Here is a 25,801-nt window from a genome sequence, read left to right on the forward strand (position 1 = left end):
GCCTCCCTCGCAAGGCCGGCGGAAGGAGCTCGCTCCGCGACCGGGGGGTGGAGGGGCGTAGAACTTCTCTGGACGTCGGGCCGCGGAGACTAGGGGCTGCAGAGCGGTGGGTGCTTCCCGAGGGCCTCGGGAGGGCGGCCTGGACCCCTGCGGGCCTGCAAAAGCCGTTCCTCGCCTTGGCCACGCACCTCCCTTTCCTGCCCAGACCGGGACGAGCGGCGGCACCATGTCGGCCTACCCCAAAAGCTACAACCCATTCGACGACGACGCAGAGGATGAGGGCTCCCGGCCGGCCCCGTGGAAGGACGACCATGACCTCCCCGATGGACTCGGCGCGCCCACGGACAGGCAGCAGTACCTGCGGCAGGAGGTGATGCGCAGGGCCGAAGCCACGGCCGCCAGCACCAACAGGTCCCTGTCCCTCATGTACGAGTCCGAGAGGATAGGCGTCGCCTCTTCCGAGGTGAGTCTTTGGCAGGGCTGGGCGGCCCTACCAGTCTGAATTGTCACACGGGGTCAAGAAACGTTCACTTTGCAAAGAGATGTGTATCTTGAGTGCTTGAAAGAGGCAGTTTGCCCCCAGTAATCTTCCATAGTTATTAGCAGAGCTCGGGTTAAGGAAATGGATTTTCTGTTTCTTTTATATAATTTCCTGCCCTTCAGCCATCCCTGAATGGCTGAAGTGACCCATGAGACCCTGAGTGACCCAGAATGGGTGAAGATTGTGCGTGGTGTGTGAAGCGTCAGCAAATGGGACTTGAGTTCTTTCCTGTCACTGACCACTTCTCCACTTCGCCAGTAGAGATGATGATGTCTGTCTGGACAATTGCTGAGTAAGCCATAATCCAAGTTTGGTCGAGTCTAGGGCCTTGCCTTTACTTCCCAAATCCAGATGAAGATGCCCTAGGTAGTGTATGGTTTGTGACAGTCCATTGCTCAATTCACCTTTGTCAATTCTTCTTTCCACCCATGGAAGATTTCAGGGACCCTAAGTGAGAATGGTTCTTCCTTAGGCTCCACATTTTCTCCTTAGCCTACTAATGAAATGGTTTTGTTGGAGCATTTGGGTTTTTGTTTTGTTTTGTTTGTTTTGTTTTTTTAAGTTCTTAAAAATGTAATAGTAAATCACTGGTATATGAGCTGAGATTAATTTTAAGCATTTGTAGTTGTTGTTTGTTTGTTTTTTCCCATGACCTGAGCCAAAATCAAGAGTCAGTCATTCAACCAACTGAGCCACCCAAGCATCCCATTAAGCACTTGTAGCTTTGAAACTTAGTGCTGGAAGCTAAAATGTTGTCTTCCTCTGTGGGTCTCTGTGACTCTTTTCTCTGGCAAAGTTTATTCTGACCTGATTACTTATAGTGTTGGGCAGTTTGAGGTATGTTGATTAATTTCTCAAATAGTCATCTGGGTCATTTCTCCATTGCCACTTTGTTGGTTGTTTTCCTTCCCTGCTTCTCCCTATTACAGTATCTCTCATTGGCCCATCTTCCTGTCTTTGGTCTCCTTAAGGAAATTTAGGTGTAGTTTTTATATCTCATATCTACTAGATTCCTGTGTTTGAGTTTAAATGGAAAATGTTGACTAAGATTTGGGAAGATTGCCTAAGTCTTAGGGCCCTACTGGAGGAATTACTTAATTGCGGGTCCCAGGTCCAAGGAAGCCAAATAAGAACTGTGTGAAGGGACATCTCTGGAAACGGTGAGAACAAATGAAATAGAAAATCAGAATGATAACAAATCATGGCAAAGGATAAACTTGAATCTGGTATTTAAGGCTACGATTTAGACAGGAGTGAGGAGGGGGAGAAAGAAGAGCAAGAGGGATGTTCCTAGGGCAGAGAGGAGCAATGCAGAGGCACCAGCCCACCACCAAAGCTCCTGGGCTCCAGTAGGGAAGTGATGCACAGGTTGCATTCAAGGAAAGAGCCCAGAGGAGGCAGCCTAGGAGCCTTCATGGTCAGAGGAAAGTCTATTCTTCAGAGGGAAGGAGAATCACGAACATAATAGAGATGAGTGGTTTCACATGGATCGTGGTGACACCGCCCCCCGCCCCATGCTGCCCCTAAAGGTCCTTCTCTTTGTGTAAAGGGGACTGTGAGAACAGAGGCAGAGTGGCACCTCAGGCTTGTGAGGCTTGGACTGAGCCAAGTTGGCATTGCTCTGAGAGGTACATTATGATCATGACTGGGTAGGTGACAGACAGGCACTGTCATCAGTATAGTGACACTGAATTTTTCCAGGATTGAGTCAGTTCTTAATTATCAGAGGCCTTGGGAGGCTGGAATGGTCAGCTCCCCCCTCCCCACCCCACTCTGTACTCTCCAGACTGCCTTTGAATCACTCTTTGATTCCAGTCAGAATGGGAATGGGGCTGGGGCTGGTAAGCTCTTCCTGCCACTGAGTGTACATTGTGGCTCCCAGCCGACCCAAGTCACCTGCTAACCTCCCAACATAGAGCCCCTGTGCTGAGCCATGCCAAAACATGATAGGTTCTTATAGAGGATTAAGAGTTTGCAAATATTAGGTTGGGAAGACATCATCCCAGGTTGGCTGAAGTAGGAAAATTACTGAGTCTGGTCAGCTCTAGAGAAGGAGAGCTGTCCTCCTCCTGTGAAACCTGACAAGGTTTGTTTCTCACAAGGAGACTAGCCACAGGTCATGACCACCAGGGGCCAGAATTAGTCAGAGCAGAGCAGGTTGTACTCAACTGGCCTGGTAGGCACAGTCCAGAACCATAGAGAGACTCGTAGGCCACTCAGCAATTCTTCTGTGTTGCAGGCATGATTTATTTATTCTTTTCTTTATCTATGGTTTAGCTATTATGAAGCAATATCCAGTCACATAGTTTAAAATTTAGAACACACAGAAGACTGAAGTTTCCTCCCACTCCTCTGCCCCCACAGCCACCAGTTACTATCAATTCCTTCAGTGTCCTTGTGGAGGTATTCTATCTATAGAGACATATCTATAGTCCTTTCCATTTATTTATTTATTTATTTATTTATTTATTTATTATTTACTTTGAGAGAGATGTGGGAGGGGCAGAGAGAGAGAGGGAGAGAGAGAGAGAATCCAAGGCAGGCTCCACACTGTCAGCACAGAGCCCGATGTAAGGCTCGAACTCACCAACTGTGAGATCATGACCTGAACCAAAACCAAAAGTCAGATGCTCAACCGACTAAGCCACCCAGGCACCCCACTTTTTTTTTTTTTTTTTTTTAATAATTTTGACTTAAGCAGACACATTCTGTATATTTTAGTCTGTGTGTTTCTTAATAGGTTTGGAGGTTATTCCCCAGCTATCTATAATGCACTGCTCTTTTTTTTTTCAAATAGCTGTTTCATATTCTATTGAATGAATGACTTGTATTTATGTAGCCAGTCCCGTAGTGATAGCCATTTTGGTTGTTTGCACCTTTGGGCAAGCCTGTGGAGACATGCCTGCCCGGGGTGTTCCTTGTTCCCTCTGGCAGCTGAGCATGCTCCTGTGTAGTTTTGTGAAACCTGGGATCTCATTTCAGGGGAGTCCAGCAATAAATGTTAGACCAGAGCCTGAAGGCTGGTGCAGTAACATCAATGGAATGGAAGTGGTGTTTGGTAGGCCATCACACAACCATGTAGGCATGGCTGACCACTTGCCTGACTGGCAGACCTTAGTGTTCAACCCCTCCAGAGGTCAAGCATGTGGCTGAAAGCCCCCATCATAAATCACATTGTTAGCATAAACTATTTGGCCTACCCTAAGGACTCAGGTAAATAAAGATACTTTTATCGGGGCAGTCTAAGGGCAGGGAGCCAGGCAAGGCCTTTCTTTAGAACATGCAGGGTGTAGACAGCGCAGGCCTGCTGAGTTAGTCCTTTAGTGTGGGCCCCCAGTCAGCCTGCACACATGCGGTGAGGAGCACCAGCGTCTCCACCTTTGCCCTTGGATTTTCATACAATCTAAGACTAGGTTTGTGTTTTCATATCCACTCTATAGTACTGCAGTAAGACGGGGCCCCACTTTGAGCATGTTCCATGCTCATGTGTCCCCACCAGCACTTGTGTATGTGTGTGTTCCACTGGAAAGGAAGTGACATAATGGAGATGAATTTCAAGTTTCTAGATTCAGCTTACTGATTCCAGATTGATTTCCACCTACTTATCATTCAATACCTGAGTTTATTTTTTTCTTTTTTTAATGTTTATTTATTTTCAAGGTGGGGGAGGGGCAGAGAGAGGGGGACGGAGTAGCCAAAGTGGGCTTTGTGCTGATAGCAGAGAGCCTGGTGTGGGGCTCAATCTCATGAACTGCAAGATCATGACCTGAGCTGAAGTTGGATGCTCAACTGACTGAGCCACCGAGGTGCCCCCTGAGTTGTTGTTGTTGTTTTTTTTTTTTTAAGTTTATTTATTTATTTTGAGAGAGAGGTGAGGGAGGGGCAGAGAGAGAGATTCCAAGCAGGCTCTGCACTGTCAGCACAGAACCCAATGCAGGGCTCAGTCTCATGAACCATGAGATCGTGATCTGAGCAAAAATGAAGAGTTGGACATTCAACCAACTAAGCTACCCAGCTGCCCCTCGATACCAGAGTTTAATTACAAGTTCAATACAAGGACCTTAGTACTGATATTTTCCCTCAGAACCTCAGGACCTGACCTGGTCAGGAGGACAACTAGACCCAACTGACCTTATGAGATGCATCAGCTGTGAATTGCAGTTGGGATCTAGTGGTCACTGCTGCCCTCTGTGATGCCTGCTGGGTCCTGCCTGGCATTCCTCCTACTCCCTCACCTCATGCTCACATTTCTCCTCCTCTCTCAGCTCCCCCAGCTGGCCCTGCTGCTCTGGGCTTCCCCCACTGCCCAGAATCTCTTGCCACATCCCAACCCTTTGCCTCCCTAACTTCAACTTTCAGTTTCCCCTTCAATGTCGCTTCATCAGGGAGCCTCCCTAACCACCCACCCCACCTTAAGTCAGGCAAGGAGTCACTGTGAGGGGCCTACCCTGACAGAGCGGACATCGTGTGTGTGTAGGATAGCTTTCTTTCTGCCTACCCCGAGAGACTGTAAGCTTGCTTTCTCTGGATTCTCAGCACTGCAGTGTCGTCAACCAATGAAAAGTCAAATTGAACTTGACTCTTTGTGCCCTCCACCAAGACTGTAAGCTCTGTCAGGGCAGAGATCTGGGGCTGATTAGTTCACCCCTGAATCCCTAGCACCTGGAACTGTGGCTGGCAGAGAGTAATATCTGTTGGTGGATATCTTGCAGGACCCCTGTCTGTGTGTGTTTTCTATCAGCAAGGATTGTGTGACGTGTTCACACCCTCACAGCTGGGACATAACCCATCTGGCAAGAAGTTGCCTCATATAGGACAGAGTATGCCCTCACAGGGTCTTCAGCTATCTTTTGCTTCCTCTTGCTGTATCAGGAATCCCTGTTTGACAAGAGCCACAAACCAAAGGGGAAATTGAGACATCCCCTGTCTGTGTGCTGTCCCTCAGCATAGTACCATTGGCCCAACCAGATCTTTTCTCTGACCATTTTCTTTTTCTAGTTTAACTTTAGAAAACTCCTTTTGGTTGGGAATGCAAACTGGTGCAGCCACTCTGGAAAAACAGTACGGAAGTTCCTCAAAAAATTAAAAATAGAACTACCCTACGATCCAGCAATTGCACTACTAGGTATTTATTCAAGGGATACAGGTGTGCTGTTTCAAAGGGGCACACTCACCCCAATGTTTATAGCAGTGCTGCTGACAATAGCCAAAATATGGAAAGAGCCCAACTGTCCATCGATGGATGAATGGTTAAAGAAGATGTGGTATATATATACAATGGAGTATTACTCAGCAATCAAAAAGAATGAAATCTTGCCATTTGCAACTACATGGATGGAACTGGAGAATATTATGCTAAGCGAAATTAGTCAGAGAAAGACAAGTATCATATGACTTCACTCATATGAGGAATTTAAGATACAAAACAGATGAACATAAGGGAAGGGAAACAAAAATAATATAAAAACAGGGAGGATGACAAAACATAAGAGACTCTTAAATACAGAAAACAAACTGAGGGTTGCTGGAGGGGTTCTGGGAAGAGGAATGGGTTAAATGGGTAAGGGACATTAAGGAAGACACTTGTTGGGATGAGCACTGGGTATTTTGCATAGGGGATGAATCATTGGAATCTACTTCTGAAATCATTGTTGCACTATATGCTAACCAACTTGGATATAAATTTAAAAATAAATTAATAAAAAAAAGAAAACTCCTATTGGAGCTCAGGGCTGGGGAGGAGGGTGGATCGCCTGTAATGCTGACATCTGAGCTTTGCATGCATACCCTTTACACTGAGTCCATTCTCTTAAGCTCCGCCCCCTCCCCCCATAGCCACCCTTGTCTCTCGATGACCTCCATTCTCAAAGGCAGCAATGATGATAGGACATGGCCCCCCTTTTAGGGGATAGGAGGATGTCTGGAGACTGGAGTGTTTGAGGCCTGCCTTCATAATGGCTGGTGCGGGGTCTACCTAGCTCATCCTTTCTGTCCTGGCATTCCTGATATTGCTTTGCCAAGCCCTTCTTTCTCTTTAGTTAGAACTAGGTCATAAGCACTTGGAGCCTGGTCCTTTCCTCGGCCTCAGGAGGAGTTTAGCAGAAGTTCCTCCTCTCCTGGCCTCCTGATCAGGAGATCACCTTTGGTGAACACCAGCTTCCAGTTCACAGACACTTCCAGAGACCAGAATAGCTCTCACTTCACTGGCCTTCCAGCCTCACAGCAAGACAGGCCACCTCATGGATTTCTCTTCACTTCGATCATAACATCTAAGTAAGACATTTGGTTTCCTTACCAAGTCAGCACAGTGGCACAGACTCGGAGTTTTTGAGAGACTGTGTCAGTTGTGAACAGAAGAAAATAACGTCTCACTGTGAACTGGGGAAGATTTTGTCAGCTATTGGTCACTGCTGCCACTCTCCAAATTGAGGTCGGGAGGCTGAGGCGAGAGGGCAAGTGGTTGGTGAGATGAGCCACCACAAGAGACCTCACTGTCAGGGAGGCCAAGGACCTGCCTCCTAGTACAACAGAGTCCTGACCAACACTCCCACCCCCAGTTGCCAGGCCACCTCCTGGCACATGCTTTATCTTCTGCAGTGGGAAAAATAGGCTAGTGGGACTGGACTATGAGCAATACATCAATTCAAAAAACCTGTGAATGCTGGAGAAAACCATTTCGATCCTAATTTACATCTCTGCCTTATTCCAGAAAAGACTTACCTTAGAATGGACAGAAGTTGGGGCACCTGGGTGGTAGTCAAGTATCTGATACTTGATTTTGGCTCAGGTCAGGATCTCACATGAATTTGAGCCCCACATTGGACTCTGTGCTGATGGCTCAGAGCCTGCTTGGGATTCTCTCTCTCCTTCTCTCTGCCCCCCTCCTCCCCCTCCCCCCCCCCCCCCCGCTCCCTCTCTCCCTCTCTCAAGGTAAATAAAAAAATAAAAAGAACGGACAGAAGCTAACAATACTGAGGTGTTGGAAGAAGGAGAGACTCTAGATAAATTAGCTGCTCTGGGGGTTTTTTGTTTTTTGTTGTTTTTTATTCTTTCTAAAAATGAGCCCTCATAAGATTTGACCACAGTCCAGAAAAGTTTTCCTTTTGCTTAAAAAAAAAAATCTGATGGTTTCTTCAGACATGTTTCATGAGCTGGTGAAAAATAAATGTTCAAAGCTGTAAAGCTTAGAAGTTATAAGTTTATTTCCAACAAGAGTTCAGTTCCAACTGCCTAAAGCTTAGAAGTTATATGTTTATTTCCAACAGGAGTTCAGTTCCCACTGCCTGCATGGCTCAGTCGGTTAAGTGTCCAACTTTGGCTCAGTTCATGATCTCATGGTTCATGGGTTTGAGCCCTGCATTGGGTTCTGTGCTGACAGCTGAGAGCCTGCAGCCTGCTTTGGATTCTGTGTCTCCCTCTCTCTCTGCCCCTCTCCCACTCCCCACTCTATCAAAAATGAATAAATGTTAAAAAAAAAATTTGCTCAGGACTCTGTTTTTACGTATTAAGAGAGAAATCTCTTAGGATTACCTGCCATAGCTAATATAACTGCTGAACCACAGCAGATGCAGGGTTAAAAGAGGGCAGGGGCTGCCTCAGGAAGTAAAACAGGGGAAGTTTGAGAGTCTTCTGGCTGGAAAGGCAGATCACAGAGAAAACATGGCTGGAATGGCCTGAAATAGAGGCCAAAGCAAGTTTGGCACAAAGAAAGGAAGGTGTTAGTGTTGCTGAGGTGGTGAGTTCACATCCACCACCAGAATCATATCAGCTCTTGAGGAATATGGTCCAGGCTCTCCCTGTGGCCACAGAGTGTCATTCACTTATCCATTTGGCAGTCCTGCAGCAAGCTGCTGCTCTGGGTGAGACATTGGGGACCTAGTGAAAAAGTGGGTCCCTGTCTCATGGAGCTTGCATGCTGTAAAGAAAACTAAGGTAGGTTGAGGGTGTAGAGAGGTGGGTTGAGGATAGAAGTTCTACTTTAAAATTTTTTTTTTTAATGTTTTTATTTATTTTTGAAGGACAGAGAGACAGAGCATGAGCAGGGGAGGAGCAGAGAGAGAAGGAGACACAGAATCCAAAGCAGGCCCCAGGCTCTAAGCTGTCAGCACAGAGCCCGATGCAGGGCTCGAACCCACAAACTGTGAGATCATGACCTAAGCCGAAGCCAGACGCTCAACCGACTGAGCCACCCAGGCGCCCCTAGAAGTTCTACTTTAGAGAAGATGTTCAGGGAAACTTCTCTGAGGAATGGCCTCTGAGCAGAGACCTGAATTAAATGAATAGAGCCATACCAGTATCTGGATGAAGACCATTACAGGGAAAGAAAGTAGCATGTAAAAGGCCTTGGGACAGAGTCACATTTGTTTCAAGTTTTGAAGCTGAAACTATGGATGAGTTGGAATCAGATAATAACAGGGCCCAGAAAGGACCCAGAACCTAGCCTGTGAAATAATTTTAAGACATGGCCAGGGCCAGGTGACTCCAGTGTCCCAGTAGATATCCCATATGTGAAAAGGGGGAGTATAAGAGCCATAGGCCAATGGCAGGGCCAGGTCAAAGCCTGTAAAGTTACAGGGTTATGGGGGCCAGGAAAGGGGGAGGGCTAGAAAGTGTGCTACCCGTCCAGGCCCTGCACTCTGGCCCCTGCTGGCACCCTTCATCCATCTTAACGTGGTCCTGTGAGCCAGCATTATATGGGCAGGAGGGAAAAAGAACTCAGGAGCAAATATGAAAGAAAGCAGGTAGAGGCAGGACAGGGAAGGGCAGAAAAAGGAATGTGTTGTCGGAAAGGATAACGTGCTCTTCGCAGATGACCGTGTCTGTGCCTATATGTGCTCACTGAGGGTTTGTGACAAACCTGCTGTGTATGGTCCTCTGCAGAGAGGAGAAAATTACAAAATGGTATAATATAATGCCATCACCTCTTGTTTTCCCCAGGAGCTCGTCCGTCAGCGAGGCGTCTTAGAACGCACAGAGAAGATGGTGGACAAGATGGATCAAGATTTGAAGACCAGCCAGAAGCACATTAACAGCATTAAGAGCATGTTTGGGGGGCTTGTCAATTACTTCAAATCCAAACCAACAGAGACACCACCAGAGCAGAATGGACCCCTCACCCCCCAGGCCAGTAGCAGGTGAGTGGATCTTTAGCCATCCCGATATGAAGCAGCTGAAAGTGGGGTTTAGTGCAAATAGTCAAGATTTCCAAGCCACTTCTAGTGCCTTAAAGGGATCCAAGGTCTTTGTAAGTTGCCAATTGTGAGGGATTTGTCTTCACACGTTTTGAATTTTTTTAAGTTTATTTCTTTTTGAGAGAGAAAGAGCACAAGCAGGGGAGGAGCAGAGAGAGAAGAAGACACAGAATCTGAAGCAGGCTCCAGGCTCTGAGCTGTGAGCACAGATCCCAAAGCAGGGCTCAAACTCATGGACTGTGAGAACATGACCCAAGCCGAAGTTGGCTGCTTAACCAACTGAGCCACTCAGGTGCCCCTTTCTTCACACATTTTGAAACAAACATTTCTCTAGGGCTTCTGATTATGTTCATTTGATTGACATCCAGTCTGCATAAATTGGGTCTCCAATAAAATTAAATTTCTGCTCCAGTAATTATAAGTTGAAAGAATGTTCACCTCAAAAAGCTTAATCAGTATAAGTGTGATTCATTTCACAGAATTTTTTAAATTCTTTATAAAGTCTTTTTTTTTTTTTTTTAAGTAGGCTCCATACCTATCATGGGGCTTGAACTCAGTATCCTGAGATCAAGAGCCACATGTCTACCGACTCAACCAGGCACTCCAGAATTTTTTTTTGTTTTAAGATTTTATTTTTAAGTAATCTCTATCCCCAACATGGGGCTTGAACTCAAAACCCCGAGATCAAGAGTCACATGCTCTTTCGACTAAGCCAGCCAGGTGTACCTTAAAAAGTCTTTAGAGGCGCCTGGGTGGCTCAGTTGGTTAAGCATCTGACTCGATTTCAGCTCAGGTCATGATCTCACAGATTGTGAGATCAAACCCCACATTGGGCTCGGTGCTGACAGTACAGTGCCTGCTTAGGATTTTGTCTCTCCCTCTGCCCCTCTCTGTCTCTCTCTCTCAAAATAAAAAAAGTCTTTATATTTAACATTTCCATATCTAATTCAGTCTGGCCATTAATTTTTGTTTTATTTTATTTTATTTTATTTTATTTCATTTTATTTTATTTTTTAATGTTTATTTTAAGAGACCGAGTGCGAGCAGGGGAGGGGCAGGGAGAGAGAGAGAGAGACACAGACAGACAGACAGACAGACACAGGATCTGAAGCAGGCTGCAGGCTCTAGGCTATCAGTGCAGAGCCCAATGCAGGGCTTGAACTCATGAACAGTGAGATCATGACCTGAGCCAAACTTGGTGCTTGACTGACTGTGCCACCCGGGCACCCCACCATTAATTTTTATTTTAAAATTAGAAATTATTTTTCTCAAAATTTTCAGTTAGAGGTATAATAAATCATACATAAGATTTTGGCAGGTATTTAAATATCACACGTATGAAGTTGAGAGTCAAGTTTCTATTGACATAGATTACTACTGTTCATTTCTCAGACCATTGTATCTACTTTTTATTATAGAACAATATAGTCATTATAGAAAAATCTGTACCTTACCTGCTATAGCATGAAACCCCAAAACTTTGTTTTTCCCTTCTTCAGTGTTTTCATAGTGGCAATGACAGTGTTCATTTGGTTGTGTACCCTATTTCCATTTAACCCAGAGAAACGTTTGATGTAACATTAATTACAGCAGGCTCTTGACATTGAAGCCTGGGCTGCAAAGGTGTCCGTGAGTTCCTACACCCCTAACTTTGCAAAAATCACTATAATGTGTAATTGTTTCATGGTTTCATAGCCATGTCTCTCTGTTTATCTTTCAAATCTGGAATACAGGAGCGCCTGGGTGGCTCAGTCAGTTGAGTGTCCTACTCTTGATTTCAGCTCAGGTCATGATCCCAGGGTCATGGGATCGAGCCCCATGTCAGGGTCAGTACTGAACGTGGAGCCTACTTAAGATTCTCTCTCCCTCTGCCCCCTTCTCAGCTCTGGCACTCTCTCTAAAATAAAAAAAAAAATTTTAAATCTGGAATACAGAGCGATTTTTTAAGATAAGTTTTTTTTAAGTTTATTTGTTTTGAGAGAGAGAGAAGGAGAGTGCAAGCAGGGGAGAAGCAGAGAGAGAGGCAGAGAGAATCCCAAGCAGTCTCCACACTGTCAGCGCAGAGCCCAGTGCAGGGCTTGAACTTAATGAACCGCGAGATCATTACCTGAGCCGAAGTCAAGAGTTGTCCAACTCTTACTTAAGAGTAAGTTGGATGGCTTAGCTGGTTAAGCATCTGACTTAGGCTCAGATCATGATCTGGCAATTCATGAGTTCAAACCCCACGTCAGGCTCTGCACTGACCGTGGGGAACCTACTTAGGATTCTCTCTCTCTCTGTCTCTCTCTCTGTTTCTCTGTCTCTCTCTCTGTCTCTCTCCCTCCCTCCCCCTCTTCCTCCATCCCTCCTCCTCCCCCACTTGCACTGTCTCTCAAAATAATAAACTTTAAGGGGCGCCTGGGTGGCGCAGTCGGTTAAGCGTCCGACTTCAGCCAGGTCACGATCTCGCGGTCCGTGAGTTCGAGCCCCGCGTCAGGCTCTGGGCTGATGGCTCGGAGCCTGGAGCCTGTTTCCGATTCTGTGCCTCCCTCTCTCTCTGCCCCTCCCCCGTTCATGCTCTGTCTCTCTCTGTCCCAAAAATAAATAAAAAACGTTGAAAAAAAAATTTAAAAAAAAAAAAATAATAATAAACTTTAAAAAAAAAAATGCATACTTGCGGCACCTAGGTGACTCAGTCAGTTTAGTGTCTGACTTCAGCTCAGGTCATGATCTCGAGGTTTGTGAGTTCGATCCCCACATCTGACTCTGCTGTCAGCTCAGAGCCTGCTTTGGATAATTTGTCTCCCTCTCTCTCTGTCCCTCCCCCGCTCATTCTCTCCTTCTCTCTCCCTCTCTCAAAAATAAAATGTTTTAAAAAACGTATACCTGATGTACAGTACAATACACACATCTTAAGTGTGTTTACACTTCCACTAAACAGGTCACTGTTTACCTGTATGTATATCTATGTAACCACCACCCAGATTAGGACATAGGGTATGGTAGAGAAGAAATTAGGAAACTATTTCCAGCTCACAGTAGCGCTGGGGAGAAACAAATGCGGGTGAAGGAATAGGTGTGGGGGTTGTAGCAGAAAGACCAGGCAGGCGAGTTGTTGGGACTTATGGAGAAGGTGATTGGTGGGGGCCCCAGAGGCTGTTTCCTGTGGATACACTAGCCAAGGTCATGAGGGTTTGTTTGTGGTTCAGTTATAATCCCCACCCATCCCCAATTTTCCAGGTTGACCGTAATTTCAAATCTCTGTCACTTTTTTTCCACCAACTGGCATAGTTTCTGGCGTTTTTTTATTTTTTTATTTTTAATTTTTTTTTAATGGGGTTTTTTTTGGTTTTGGTTTGGTTTGGTTTGGTTTGCAGTACACAAATCAGAACGATGTTTTGTGCCCTCCTTTTTGAGTTTCTGTGTTACGTAGGAAGTTTAAATGTCTGTTTGCTTTGGACTAAGACCTCTGTACCTCACATGAGCTCAGCAGCAGAGCCAGCCCTGGGAGAAGTGGGAAGCTGACAGGTTTGTGATTGGTGCTTTCCTGTGTCCCACATGCCACTTCCCAAAGGCTTCTTAGGGCTTGTGCCCCACTCCCCCATCCACCCACCCGGCCCTAGTCACGCCATAAGAGCCTTTAAAGTCCTGGGGCTCCTAAGACAACTTAACTTTTGCGGGGAGCGTCTTGAAAACTGGAGGCCTTCCTGACAGAGATGTCCCAGTAGTGAAGCAGCCAGAGTTACTTCAGGGAGGTGAGCGAGCCTCTGAGTGCCTGATGTCACCTGCCACATCTGGCCTTCTGTCCAGAGATCAGCCCTAGTCAACTGTTGCGTTCTTGCCATTCTTTAGTAAATGCAGGAAAGGAAATCTCTTAAATGAAGCAACTGACTCTAGTTCACCTGCTCCCCAAATGTGCATTGAAGGTATCCATGCAGCTTTGTTGGAGAGGCTGATCCAGTGGCCTTACACGGGTTCCTTCCTTCATGGGTGCCAAGCACTCATGCTTTGCAGGCCAGTGCCTGTCCTAGAAGACAAAGCTGCAGGAGAGAGGTCAGTCTGTTGGAAGGTGCAGAGGAGGCAGGTGATCAGTGATGCAGCGGAGGCCCACAGGAGGGGGGCTTGGCCCTGGGAACTGAGGCACCAACCTTTTACATGGACTCAGGATTGCACGGGAGCCTGCCAGTTAAAGGAGGGGAAAGTGGCAGACACATGACAGTCTAAGCACAAGAGAAGCTGGGATGAGGGAAGATATTGGCTGTTTCTAGAGCGGGAGCCCAGCAGGCTCTTGACATTGAAGCCTGGGCTGCAAAGGTGTCTGTGAGCTCCTACACCCCTAACTTTGCAAAAATCACTATAATGTGTAATTGTTTCTATAAAATAAGTTGAATCTGTGATTCTGTCAAAAAACCCCTATTCCATAAATGCAGGGATATTCTCATATGAAAGCTTTCAAAAGAACTTTCTTCTCTTCAGACTTCTGTCAAGTCACTTGTTTTCCTGTGTATATCCTTATCACCCAAACCCTTTGGTTTCTAAGTTGTATTTGTTTTTCGTTAAGCCATTTTTGTTCTTGCTGATAAAGCTTCATAAGCTACTGCTTCCCATTTCCATTTAAAGCTTCTGGGGAGGTCCGTTCAGATCATAGATTTAACCACTCCCTAAATGTAAAACTCTAGCTTATTTAAGACTTGGTTTCTAACCAAGAGCCACCACTCTTTTTAGACTTCTTTCTTCTCTTCCTTACCATTTCTGTCACTATCCCTAGAATTGGCTTTTGTGCGAGGAGCCATTTTTCACAAAGAAGCCAAGTTTTGATCATTTAAGTGTTACTACCATGTATATATGAGTACATAGGAAAGAAGTCAGCTTTGCGGTATATAGGCTGGCAGTAGCCAGGTGGGCTCAGCTGCAAACACCTCCCACTTGCACTGGCCTGGCCATACATGGGGCTCACAGTTGTGGTCATAGAAACCAGCTGTGTGTTCTAGACCTCCAGTCACTGCTTCTGAGTAATGAAATCCTCAGATTTCAGGAGGCTCTGCTCTGTTCTGTACATTGCTGAAGCACTGGGCACCTACAGAGCCTTTAGCCCGATGAGGTCCAGGCTTGCTCTGGTGGGGAGCCATTAAAGACTTTCACCAGAGAGGTTCATGCAGGCTATGTCAGAAAGATGCCCGGCATCTTTGGATAAGGATTGGAAAGGTGGGAGGCTCATCCATATAAGGATAAAGAGACAAGCCAGAAGGAGGGGCCAGATTTGGGGGATCTCTAGGGGATCGAGAAGATGTTTGTATGGCTTGCTGGGAGTGGAGCTGTACAGAGAAAGGGCCTACGTGGAGAATGGTTGGTTCCCAGCACGGCTGATGAAGTGGCCAGGCTGCCGGTCAGCAGGGTAGAGAAGAGCAGACTATGCAGGAGGCTCAGGTTTAGGGGAGGGAGAGTCCCTGTCATGCCTGCAGGGTTTCAGCAGGGTGTCAGGCACAGTGTGAGGATCTCCAACATACCGAGAGAAGTCCCTATCTGTAGCAGGAGTCGGTAGACTGAGCTTTGCGGGCCAGGAAGCAAAATCAAAGATATTTTGTAGGGATTTATATAACAAAAAAAATTTTTTTAGTGACAGAATTCAAAAAATGAAAATAATAATTGAGTACGATTCTTTGTAACAGATCTAATGGGGAGAATGAAATTATTGATGGAGGTTCAAAGTTAGTGTTCTCTGTCGTATAATCCATTGCCAGTGGTCATCTATAAAGGCTGCTCTCTGCCAGTGGCTGTACAAAAACAGGTGGTGGGCCAGATTTGGCCCATGGGTCACGGTTTGCTGACCCCTGGTCGGAAGATATCCATTTGGTCTTTTCGTGTGCTTCTCTTCCCCCTGGTCCTGGGATTCTCATTTTCCTGAGTGAGGGCCACCTAACCAGATGCCGTTCTTCTAAAGCAGGTGTCTCAGAAGCTCGCTGTGCTGCTGGCAGGACTGCCAGGAGCTGCTGATGAATATCCCTGCTTTGGTCAGAGGTGACATTTGCTTTTTGCCCACAGGCATTGCTTGAAAAGACTAACTACACTGTCATAGGTATTTTCTCTAAGTTTTCTCTTTTCTTGACTTTTATCCAAAGATTGAAAGAAGCCATAAGTACCAGTAAGGAACAGGAGGCACAGTACCAGGCCAGCCACCCAAACCTCAGGAAGCTGAATGATTCAGGTCAGTGGGGACCTGTGCTTGGCCACACTTGGATTCTGTGGGGAGACCTCTGGATTTAGTGTTGGTCCTGGTGGATTGGGGGCAGCAGAAACCCCAGCTGCTGTCATGGGTAAAGGTTGTTAGGGACCCAGTGCCACTCCCAGGGGGCTGGAAGTGTATGTTAAGGCATGGCTCATCCCTCACTCTGTGGAGGGTGAAATAAGGAAGTAGGGGCCTGTGTCCCTTGAAAATGAGCCTGCCCACCATTAGTTCCTACCCTGTGTAGCTCCAAGCTCTTCCAGCACAGAAAAGAAAACTGTAGGAAAGCCCCTGTGGTAAGGGGAATAGCCCCCCAAAGATGCCCATGTCCCAGTCTCCACACCCAATGAATATATCTGGTTATATGACAAAAAAGGAATTACAGTTGCTAATCAGATGATCTTGAGACAGGAAATTATTCCTGAGTTAACTGGCTGGGCCCAGTGTAATCACAAAGGCCCTTTATAAGTGGAAAGGGAGGCAGAGGAGAGACTGTCAAAAACTGGAAGATGCTTGGCTGCTAGCTCAGAAAATGCAGGGAGGGACCAGCTGCTAATGATGCAGGTAACCTCTAGAAGCTGGAAAAGGCTAGGAATCACATTTTCCCCAAGAGCTTCCAGGAGGAGCACAAATCTGTTGACACCTCAGTTATAGCCCAGTGTGACCCATTACTGGACTTCTGACTCCCAGAACTGAAGGATAAGTCTGTGGTAGTTGTTGCTCAACACAGGGAGACTCGTGTAGCTTCTAAGCCCAAGTGGGTGGAGAAGCAGCAGCATGAACAGGCGTGCAAGGTCGATTGTATTTGATGTCCTAGTGCCTTGTTATCACATGATAGTCCCAGAAACATAATACCCCTTATCTGGAAAGGAATTTAGGCCTCCTGGGAGTCCCTGTGGACCCTTAGAAGTCCAGGCACATTGGAGCATGCTAGAAACCAGATGCTTCCTGTGCTGCCTTCAAGGAAAGCAGGGCTCATGGTGGACACTCCGGAACCCACTACTCTTGGTTGACACAGCTAAGAAGAAGCCTGATGAAAGCAGAGCTTGGGGGTCAGGAAAGATGGACATCAACACAGTTCAGTGTGGAAAGGCAAAAGCCATGGGAGACATGAGAGAAAAAAAAAACTAAAATGTGTAAGGCCCATGGAAAGTCCAAGCTTAATATACCCTGAAGAAGTAGAAAAGGAACCCTGCACCCAAAAGATACAATTTTAAGGCATTAAAGGGAGTTTTAATTTGTATTGTGTGTAGTAACCTAAGAGTCAAAAAGAAAAAAAGGATACCATGCATATCCGTAGATTGTGCTAGAGGAAATACACTAAGTCTAGAAAGAGAAGTTTCCCCAGAAGATATAAACTGGGATAATAGGGCTTTTCTGTGTGCATTCAGAAACTGCAGTTCAAGGAAGATTTGGGGCAAATGTGCATTATTGACATTTCTTTTTGCTTGTTTTATTTGAAGTGAAAAGACAGCGTAGAAATACATTTCAGGAAGAGAAGTCATCCACAATCCCATTTCTACAACATAGCTATTTTGATTTTTTTAATTAAAGTTTTTTTTTTAAGTTTTTATTTATTTATTTATTTTGATAGAGAAAGGGTGTGTGCACAAGCAGGGAAGGGCTAGAGAGAGGGGGTTATGGAGGATCTGAAGTGGGCTCTGTGCATACAGCAGAGAGCCCGATGTGGGGCTCGAACTCATGAACCATGAGATCATGACCTGAGCTGTGAAGGCTGACACTTAACCGACTGAACCACCCAGGCACCCCGCTATTTTGAGTTTTAAACCTCGTCGTGTAGACCTTGTTCACAACCCCAAGTAGTTTTGCATTGTTGTAGTTCTACTGATGTCTCATTACTTGTATGAGTCTCTGTTCCTTTCCCCGGCTCGTGTCCAGGGTCTGTCTAACCAGGTAACTGTAGGTTGAGGGTCTTTGATCTCCAAAAGGGCTGCCCCCCGCCAGGCTCCTCTCCCTGCCCCACAAGCCTGCCCAGTGCTCCTCCCTCATGCACTTTATCCATCCCCACACTCACCTCTTTGGGTGACCTCATCCCTTCCGCCTGTTTTCCAGATTAAGATTAATTTTGTGGGGCTCCTGGGTGGCGCAGTCAGTTATGCATCCGATTCTTGATCTCGGCTCAAGTCATCATCTCACAGTTCATGAGTTCAAGCCCCACATTGTGTTTTACGTGGATGGCGCGGAATCTACTTGGGATTCTGTCTCTCCTCTCTGCCCCTCCCCCACTTGTTCTCGCATGCTCTCTCGCTCTCTCAAATAATCTTAAAAAAAAAAAAGATTAATTTTGTGAAGCAGTATTTCAAGACATGTTAGTTAACCATTCTCCTGGTGTTTCTTTCCAAACTCAGACTCCATCCCTGGAGGGGCTGGTCCTGCTGCGAGTACTGAGGCTTACCCAAAGAACCCACACCTTCGAGCCTATCACCAGAAGATAGACAGTAATCTAGGTAAGACCGGAAGGCTAGCTACACCAGCCTCCTCAGGTCACTTATTAAGAACACTTGTCTTCCAGACAGCTTGTGCTGGGCCCAGCCAGTACACCAGTAACCACCAGTTTCTCAGGACCAAAATGTGGTGTCTGCCACTTCTTCCCTACATGTCAAATCCAATATGAGATGTGAGTCATAGCTATCTCCCCTCTCTCTCTCTCTCTCCCTCCCCCCCTCCCTCCCTCCCTCCCTCTCCCTCTCCCTCTCCCCCTCACACTCTCTTCTCTCTCTCCCTCTCTCTCTCTCTCCCTCTCTCCTTCGCCTTCTCTCTCTCTCTCTCTCTCTCTCTTTCTCTCTCTCTCTCTCTCCCCTTCGCCTTCTCTCTCTCTCTCTCTCTCTCTCTCTCTCTCTCTCTCTTTCTGGAGTCAGTCTACTTCTGTCCATCCTTACCTCTCATCTGGGCTATGACAGCCACAGGGACTAGGAGTCCCTGGGAGGCCACACAGTGCAGCATTGAGAATACCCCATCATCTCCCCTGTGCACCAGGCAAGGAACAGAACCTGTCTCTGAGGATTGGGGAGAGGGTTAGATGAGCAATACCATAAATCCCATAGGGAACTGCCTGGTCTGTAAGAGTTGGCCACTCATGTGGCCACTGCAGCAGACACTGGCCACACAGCCAGGCTCCTTGAATTCTGTGTCCTTTGCCCAGCCTCTTGCCCCATCTGCCTCTCCACCCCTCCTGCCCTTGTCACTTGTGGCTCCAAGTGCCTTCCTGCCTCTGCCTGGAGTGTCCTTCTTCCCCGCTGTTTGCAGGCCGGCTCCTTCTCATGCTGTGGGCCTGGCTTTAATGTGCTGTGCCTTGTCTTAGTTCTGTATCTGCTGGCTCATCTGGTGTCTTCCCAACCACACTGTAAATTCCATGGAACACAGGACTATTTCTATATTGTCATCACTTTACCCTGGCCTAGTAGGCAAGCACTTGATGATTCATTTTTGAATGAAGGGAGAGAAGCCAGTTACTTAAAGTTCAAGTGGAGGAGTGTGTGTGGGCAGTAGGAGCAGGCGTGTGAGCGGTTCCATGAGTTCATTCTACGTGGTGTCTCAGATGTGCTGCCCCTCTAACCTTCACCCCCTGAACAGGAACCTCCCCCATGGCTACCTGGGTCTCCATCAGTCTCCCACCCCTGTTGGGAGATGACAAAGTGGGTGAGGTCCAAAGTAAAATCTCCCCCTACCTTAAAGGTATCGAGTAGGAGACAAAACTGAGACCCCTGGTGATGCACATTGGGCATCTGTGCCTAGGCTTCCTCTTCCTCTCCCCCCCACCCGCCCCACCACAGGAGGGACACTGAGGGCCCCTTCCCTTATTTACTCAGAGCAGTGCCCATTCCAGAGCCCTGAGCAAATAGCATTACAGCATGTTAGACAAATCCATATACTTCCTTGTCAACATTTAGCCTTTGTTTCTGAGTATTTAGATTCGTTGTAGAAAATTATGAAGTTAGAGAAAAAAAAATTATGAAGTTAGGTAAATGCCATGAGGAAATAAACACTTAGAAGCCTATTGTCCAGCGGTAGCCACTGATTTGGTATCATCTACTTTGGATGTACATGTGTACACATGTGTGTATTCAACGTCACAGTACTGGGGGTTATTTAGTATTACATCCTGCCTTTTTTGTTTACGTGTTGAACCCTAAAATTTTTTTCTTGAAATTTTTTTGACAAGCCCCACTTCACCAGTCCCATCCCCTCCTTTTGGACGCTTAGGTTATTTCCATCCTTCTCTACTGTATATGATCCTTTTGGGAGCAAATCATTATAATCCTATAAGTAAATCTTTGGCTGCATTTGTAGCTGGATTGCTAGAATGGAATTACACAGGGAAAAGAAGTCTCCTCCTGAGCATTAAAATAAATCTTCATGGAAATAAGATGTCAATTGTAGAAAATAGACATAAGCAGGAACAATAAAAGAACTACTTCGCCCACCCACAGCTCACAGTTTCCCTCGGTGTGAATGTCAGCACTAAACCTGCCCGCCGGTAGCAGGGGAGAGGGCCCATCTCCACACTACACACCCAGGCAGTCTTCCATCCCAAACTCCACCTGCCCTTTGCCTTCAGAGCCTAGGAAAGCCCCAGGCAGCCAGCTCTTTATTGGGTCCTCTGGACTCTGCCCTCCAGAGCCAAAGGCCTCAGCCAGAAGGTGCATCTGCTGGGATGTGACCACTCCAGAGCCACACAAAGGGACTTGAAGCCCTCAGTCTTCCGCATTGAAGGTTTCCCCACCCAAATGGTGTCACTGGTGCCAACTGAAGACAGGAGGAGGAGGGAGACCTATGGAAGGGTACAGAGTTTAGGGAGTGAGGCAGGAAGAAGGGGTAAGTACAGCCCATCCCTGGAGGCTAAGGGGGTACGATTGGCATGATCTTTGTAATCTGGGCAGGCATGTGTGGCATGCCGAGAAGGGCTAGGGTGGCACTCAGGAGCCATTGGGCCCACTGACACAGGCTGTGCCTGGCTGCCCTTCACAGGTTTGCTCCTTCCTTCCTACCACACCCCCTGGCCCCTGCCTTTATCTCAGGGACTAGTGCAAGTTCCCTTCTGGCAGCAGCTCCCTTGTTGGGTGGCTTTACTTTATCACATACCTTTTTTTTTTTAATCTCGGTATACTTATTGCTTGTCCTTTGCTGTCCCAACAACCAGCAAACTCCCTGACGCTTGGGGTGACCTCATAGGTTTCACTCTCCATGGAATACAAGATCAAAGGTTTCAATAAATTCAAGAAGCATAGAGCTAAGGACAATTTTAAAAACAAATTTGATTCTGCTTAGATTTGTGGTGCTAGGGCCAAGTATTTGCGTAACCTGACTTTTCTTTGTTTAATGTTTTATCTTTAATTCAGCCGTAAGAAGGCTTATGAAGCACCTCTTCTTCTCTCTTCCCTCTAGTTCTTTCTTGGCCTGCTGTTGCTAGTAAAAGGACAGAGGGCAGCTCTGGGCATGCCCCCCATTTCCACTCTGTGCATTGCACACATACGTACATACACACACGCGCGCACATGTATACACACACAGCCATGAATCCCGGGAAGAGGCCATACTACCTAAGTCCACTCTGGCAGAATATTGAAGTCAAGACTCACCTCTGCAGTTGGCTCAGCCCCATCAGGGGACCCCACAGTGCCTCCAGCATCTCCCTTCAGTTCGCATTGATCCTAGTTCACCTTTATGTCACCTCTGCCCAATACTCCCTTCATATACTGTTAAGTCCAACCACGGCTTTACAGATGTTATCCATCTTAAAAACAGATGTGGTAGTGATTTTTTACAATTATTTGAAACAAAGGGAAAATATTCATCACAGGACAGCATATGGAAGGAAATAGAATGAGTTCAGAAGGAACCTGACACCAGAGTGGCTAGTTGTGGCAGAGCCACTCCCTGGGGACCTGCCTCTCAAAGGAGATTCCCCTCAGCTATGATCTGAGTCCTGGGAAGGCCAGAGCACAGATTAGGAAAGGGGTCAGAATTTGAACTCAGACCCAGTGGGACTGACCTGGGTTTCTCCCCATACTGCACTTGCCCTGCTTAGAAGTGGGACGTTGACCCCTTGTGTTTGGACTTGAACTTCAGCAGTAGTGATGTAACCTATTGCTAGTGCTGAACCTTTGCCAAAACTTGTGTGCTTCATAGTCCCCTTGGGTCTTGCCCCAGTTGGCATATCTGAAGGGACCTTCAGCTCTTTGTTCCTTTTGACATGGGGACCCTGGACTGCAGGGATCTCTGCAGAGATCCCTCTGCTTGTGCAGAGTCCACTGTCTTCTTTCTGGCCGCAGAGTAAGCGAAGGAAATGGTGCCAGCCAGATTCAGGTTATGTCATACCCACAGGACATATACAGCATCGATGTGTTTGTGGATCTGAGCAGTGGTAGCTGAGAATGAACTAATGTGGGAAAATGTGAATTTTCGTAACAGAGGTGACAGGACCTCACAGCATTCAGGTGCAGTGGAAACATTTGCACTTCATGGGTTTTTTGGGAGAGTACCCCAGGTGGCAAGGCAGGGATAACACCCCTATTTCTCCTGCCACCTGCAGAGTGGAAGGGGCGGTGGGATACAGCCTTCTCTGAGGGGATCCTAGGACAGGAGCAACCCGGGTGCAGGGGCTCCCTTTGGACAGGGGCTTCCCAGGTCCATCTCTCAGATGTGTTTCAAAACAGGAATCCTCATACCTGCTAATCCAGAACTGTGCTTTGATCGAGCTTTAGAGAGCTGGAGATGGAAGGAAGGAAAGCTGGCAATGTTGAGTTTACCCACCAACATGGGGCTTTTGCTCCTGAAGAACAAGCCAGTGGGTCTGGCTATTAGTTACCTACATACTTCTCACAGATACTCATCATGGGGTCTGGGAAGGGAATGTGTTTTCCAGACCCCTCTGTACTTCTCTTTTCCTTGGGTACTAACTGATCTTGCAATGTGCTGCAACCTACTAGAACATTCAGAGGCAGCTGAAACATTCAGAGGCAGCATTTTTTTAAAGCACAAAAAGATAAACAGCATTGTACAAACAGTGGTTATCTTAGGCTGACACCTGGGGGAGGAGTGGCTTCAACATTAAGCGCAAATTGCTTTATATGGAGTAAGCAGGTTTTCTTTTTACTTGCATGTGTTTTGGAAAATGTAACCAAAGCCCTAGAGTTTTATCTATCTTATGAGAAGGAGGACTCTGTAAGTGTAAGTATTGCTGAGCACCTGCCATGGACCACACAGCAGCCGCAATGCTGTGACTTTGCTCAGCCCCGTGTCCTTTCCCTCTCCCACAGATGAGCTGTCCATGGGACTAGGCCGGCTGAAGGACATAGCCCTGGGGATGCAGACGGAAATTGAGGAGCAAGATGACATTCTTGACCGCCTCACAACCAAAGTGGACAAATTAGATGTCAATATAAAAAGCACAGAAAGAAAAGTTAGGCAACTTTAAAGACAGAGAAGGAGTTCCACTCCATTGTGACGAAAAGAGCCGAAAGATCTTTTAAACTCCCCAAAATTTCATTTATGTTGTTTTAGTATGTAATGTACCATGTGTTTGCAAATGTTATAATTATAGAGTGGGTCCTAGGAGATGTTGTTAGGAGAAGTGTCTGTCCCACTTTTTTTAGAGCCATCATCTCTTGATTCTCTGAACTGAATGCTCAGAGCTGTAGTCTGAGCACAGTAGCATGGCCCTGAGTACCTTGGGCCTTTGGTTACCATGCCAGAATGAGAACAAAAAAGTTGCATTTCTCAATTTAACAAGCATATGGAAAGATGTGGGCAGAATTTCAGTCTTGGAACCACCAACCTCTGTTCCTGTTTGCTGTATTTCTCATTTCTTGGCCTTACGGTGAGTCAGAGCACTGAGAGACTGTGTAAGCCAGTTGTTTGTGGGGGATGGTCCTTCCCACACCTTGGCTTACCATTCACGATCCTCCCACTCCCACACACACACACTGAGCACATTGCGATTCTCTCAACACACCCTCTCACCACCCCCCGGAAAGGATCAGTGTTAGGTTCACATTGTGATCCTCTCAACACCCTAAAAGAATTAGTGTTCAGAAATGGAAAGTATCAGCATTTGCTGTTTGGTTGACAAATGTCACCTTTCCCTCCTGGCCTCCATCCTTGGCATGCCTTTTAATAGGAGGTGTTCAGATCCTCCTGCTCTCTGTGATGCCTGGAAATATGCAGGGAATCGGTTCAGCCCTGCTTCCCTGTGCACTCTCACTTCTAAGTCGCTGTCTGAGGTTAGGGACAGATGCAGCACTGCCTCAAGTCTATCCAGCTAGCCGATTGGGGGCCCTCTACAGTTTGTGGGAATGGAGCATCATACAGACCATGCCTCCACTGTGTGCTCCTCCCCTCTGGGAGCATCTTGACCCAGCCTTGGGGATGGCAGTGTTTATTCAGTGCCTGGGGTCCCCTGACCTGCCTAAGATTCCTATCCATTCTTCTTCTTGCAAGATGACTTGACTCATCACTTGGTTCTTTGCCACCCAGTTTGAGGACTGATACTCCACATACGATGCTGACTTGCATAGAATGACTAAGCTTTAAAAAAAAAAAAAAGCCCAGACATTATCATTTTAAGTGGCCCAGCTTGTTCTACACAAAGACATTAATCTGATTACAGAAATAAATTTTAATTAATGCTTTTAAGTGATTCTTTTTTTTGTAAAGTGACATTAATTAAAATTGACTTCTGTAATTAGATTACTGTCTCGGTGTTGGTGTCTCCAACAGAATAATTGAAGCTATAAGACCCTTGTCTTTTTAAAAAGCAAATTAATTAAACTTTTAAAAGATGGTGAAAGGGGCTGATTTTAATAAGATCAGTTAGGTCAGAAACTTTATAATAGTGTGCTTCACCTTGACACATGGCACTGTCTGTGTGACCGTCACCAGTTTGGTTCTGGAGCCTATAAACAAAGTCCCTTAAAGCAAAGGAAATCTCTGAAGTGCTACAGCAAAGTATTTATGTAGCAGTTCATTTGTAGAAGTTCCATCCCTGCATGATATTCCTAAAAACACAGCTTCCATTGGCAGATAGAACTTTGTCATGTTCCAGCCACCTCATGGAGTCTGAGCAACATCATTATGAATATCTCAGCACATGAGAACACAGAGGTGGTCAAATTAGATGGGTTTTTTTTTTGTTTTTGTTTTTGTTTTTTTTTGTTTTTTTTTTTAATTTTTTTTTCAACATTTTTTATTTATTTTTGGGACAGAGAGAGACAGAGCATGAACGGGGGAGGGGCAGAGAGAGAGGGAGACACAGAATCGGAAACAGGCTCCAGGCTCCGAGCCATCAGCCCAGAGCCTGACGCGGGGCTCGAACTCACAGACCGCGAGATCGTGACCTGGCTGAAGTCGGACGCTTAACCGACTGCGCCACCCAGGCGCCCCTTAGATGTTTATCAGATGAGCTGATCACTCTCTTGATCAGTGGTAAAGGAAAAATTTTAAACATATACCTAGCCCAGATAAAATGAGTTCAGAGAACTTTCAGCAAAAAGGCTGCTGACAAGCATGAGGCCAGAATGCAGAGCAGCCTGTGTGTATATTTCCACTCCTAATTGTTTCCGATTTTTTTCTAACACCTTCCATGTATGTCATCATAGATGTTTCTGTTCATCAGGCAGAGACTCATGGAGATTAGTCATTATACCTCAGGCCTAAACTTAATTTTTCAAATAAATACATGTAAAGGCCACAAACATTCTCTTCCACAGTCTTACATTTGTATGATGAGATTAGTGATTTCAGTGACCTGAGGCGAAGTGGCACGGAATATTTTGCCCCTTCCCTGTCTTTTGTTAGATAATTGAAGCCAGTTGCCCCCCCCCCCCCCCTTTTTTTTTCCCCCCCCCC

At 46.4% G+C, this 25,801-nt stretch overlaps 1 protein-coding gene across 1 annotated transcript; it reads left to right on the forward strand.

Moving 5' to 3' along the window:
- Positions 1–33: 33 nt before the first annotated feature.
- Positions 34–23,978, forward strand: SNAP29 (synaptosome associated protein 29). The gene is made up of 5 exons (XM_049619753.1): positions 34–463; positions 9,479–9,675; positions 15,831–15,916; positions 18,304–18,402; positions 23,215–23,978. Exons 1-5 carry the CDS (start codon positions 227–229, stop codon positions 23,370–23,372), a joined length of 777 nt encoding a protein of 258 aa, XP_049475710.1. The 5' UTR covers positions 34–226; the 3' UTR covers positions 23,373–23,978.
- The last annotated feature ends 1,823 nt before the right edge of the window (positions 23,979–25,801 follow it).

This window comes from Panthera uncia (genome assembly GCF_023721935.1).
Source record: "Panthera uncia isolate 11264 chromosome D3 unlocalized genomic scaffold, Puncia_PCG_1.0 HiC_scaffold_8, whole genome shotgun sequence".
NCBI lineage: Eukaryota > Metazoa > Chordata > Mammalia > Carnivora > Felidae > Panthera > Panthera uncia.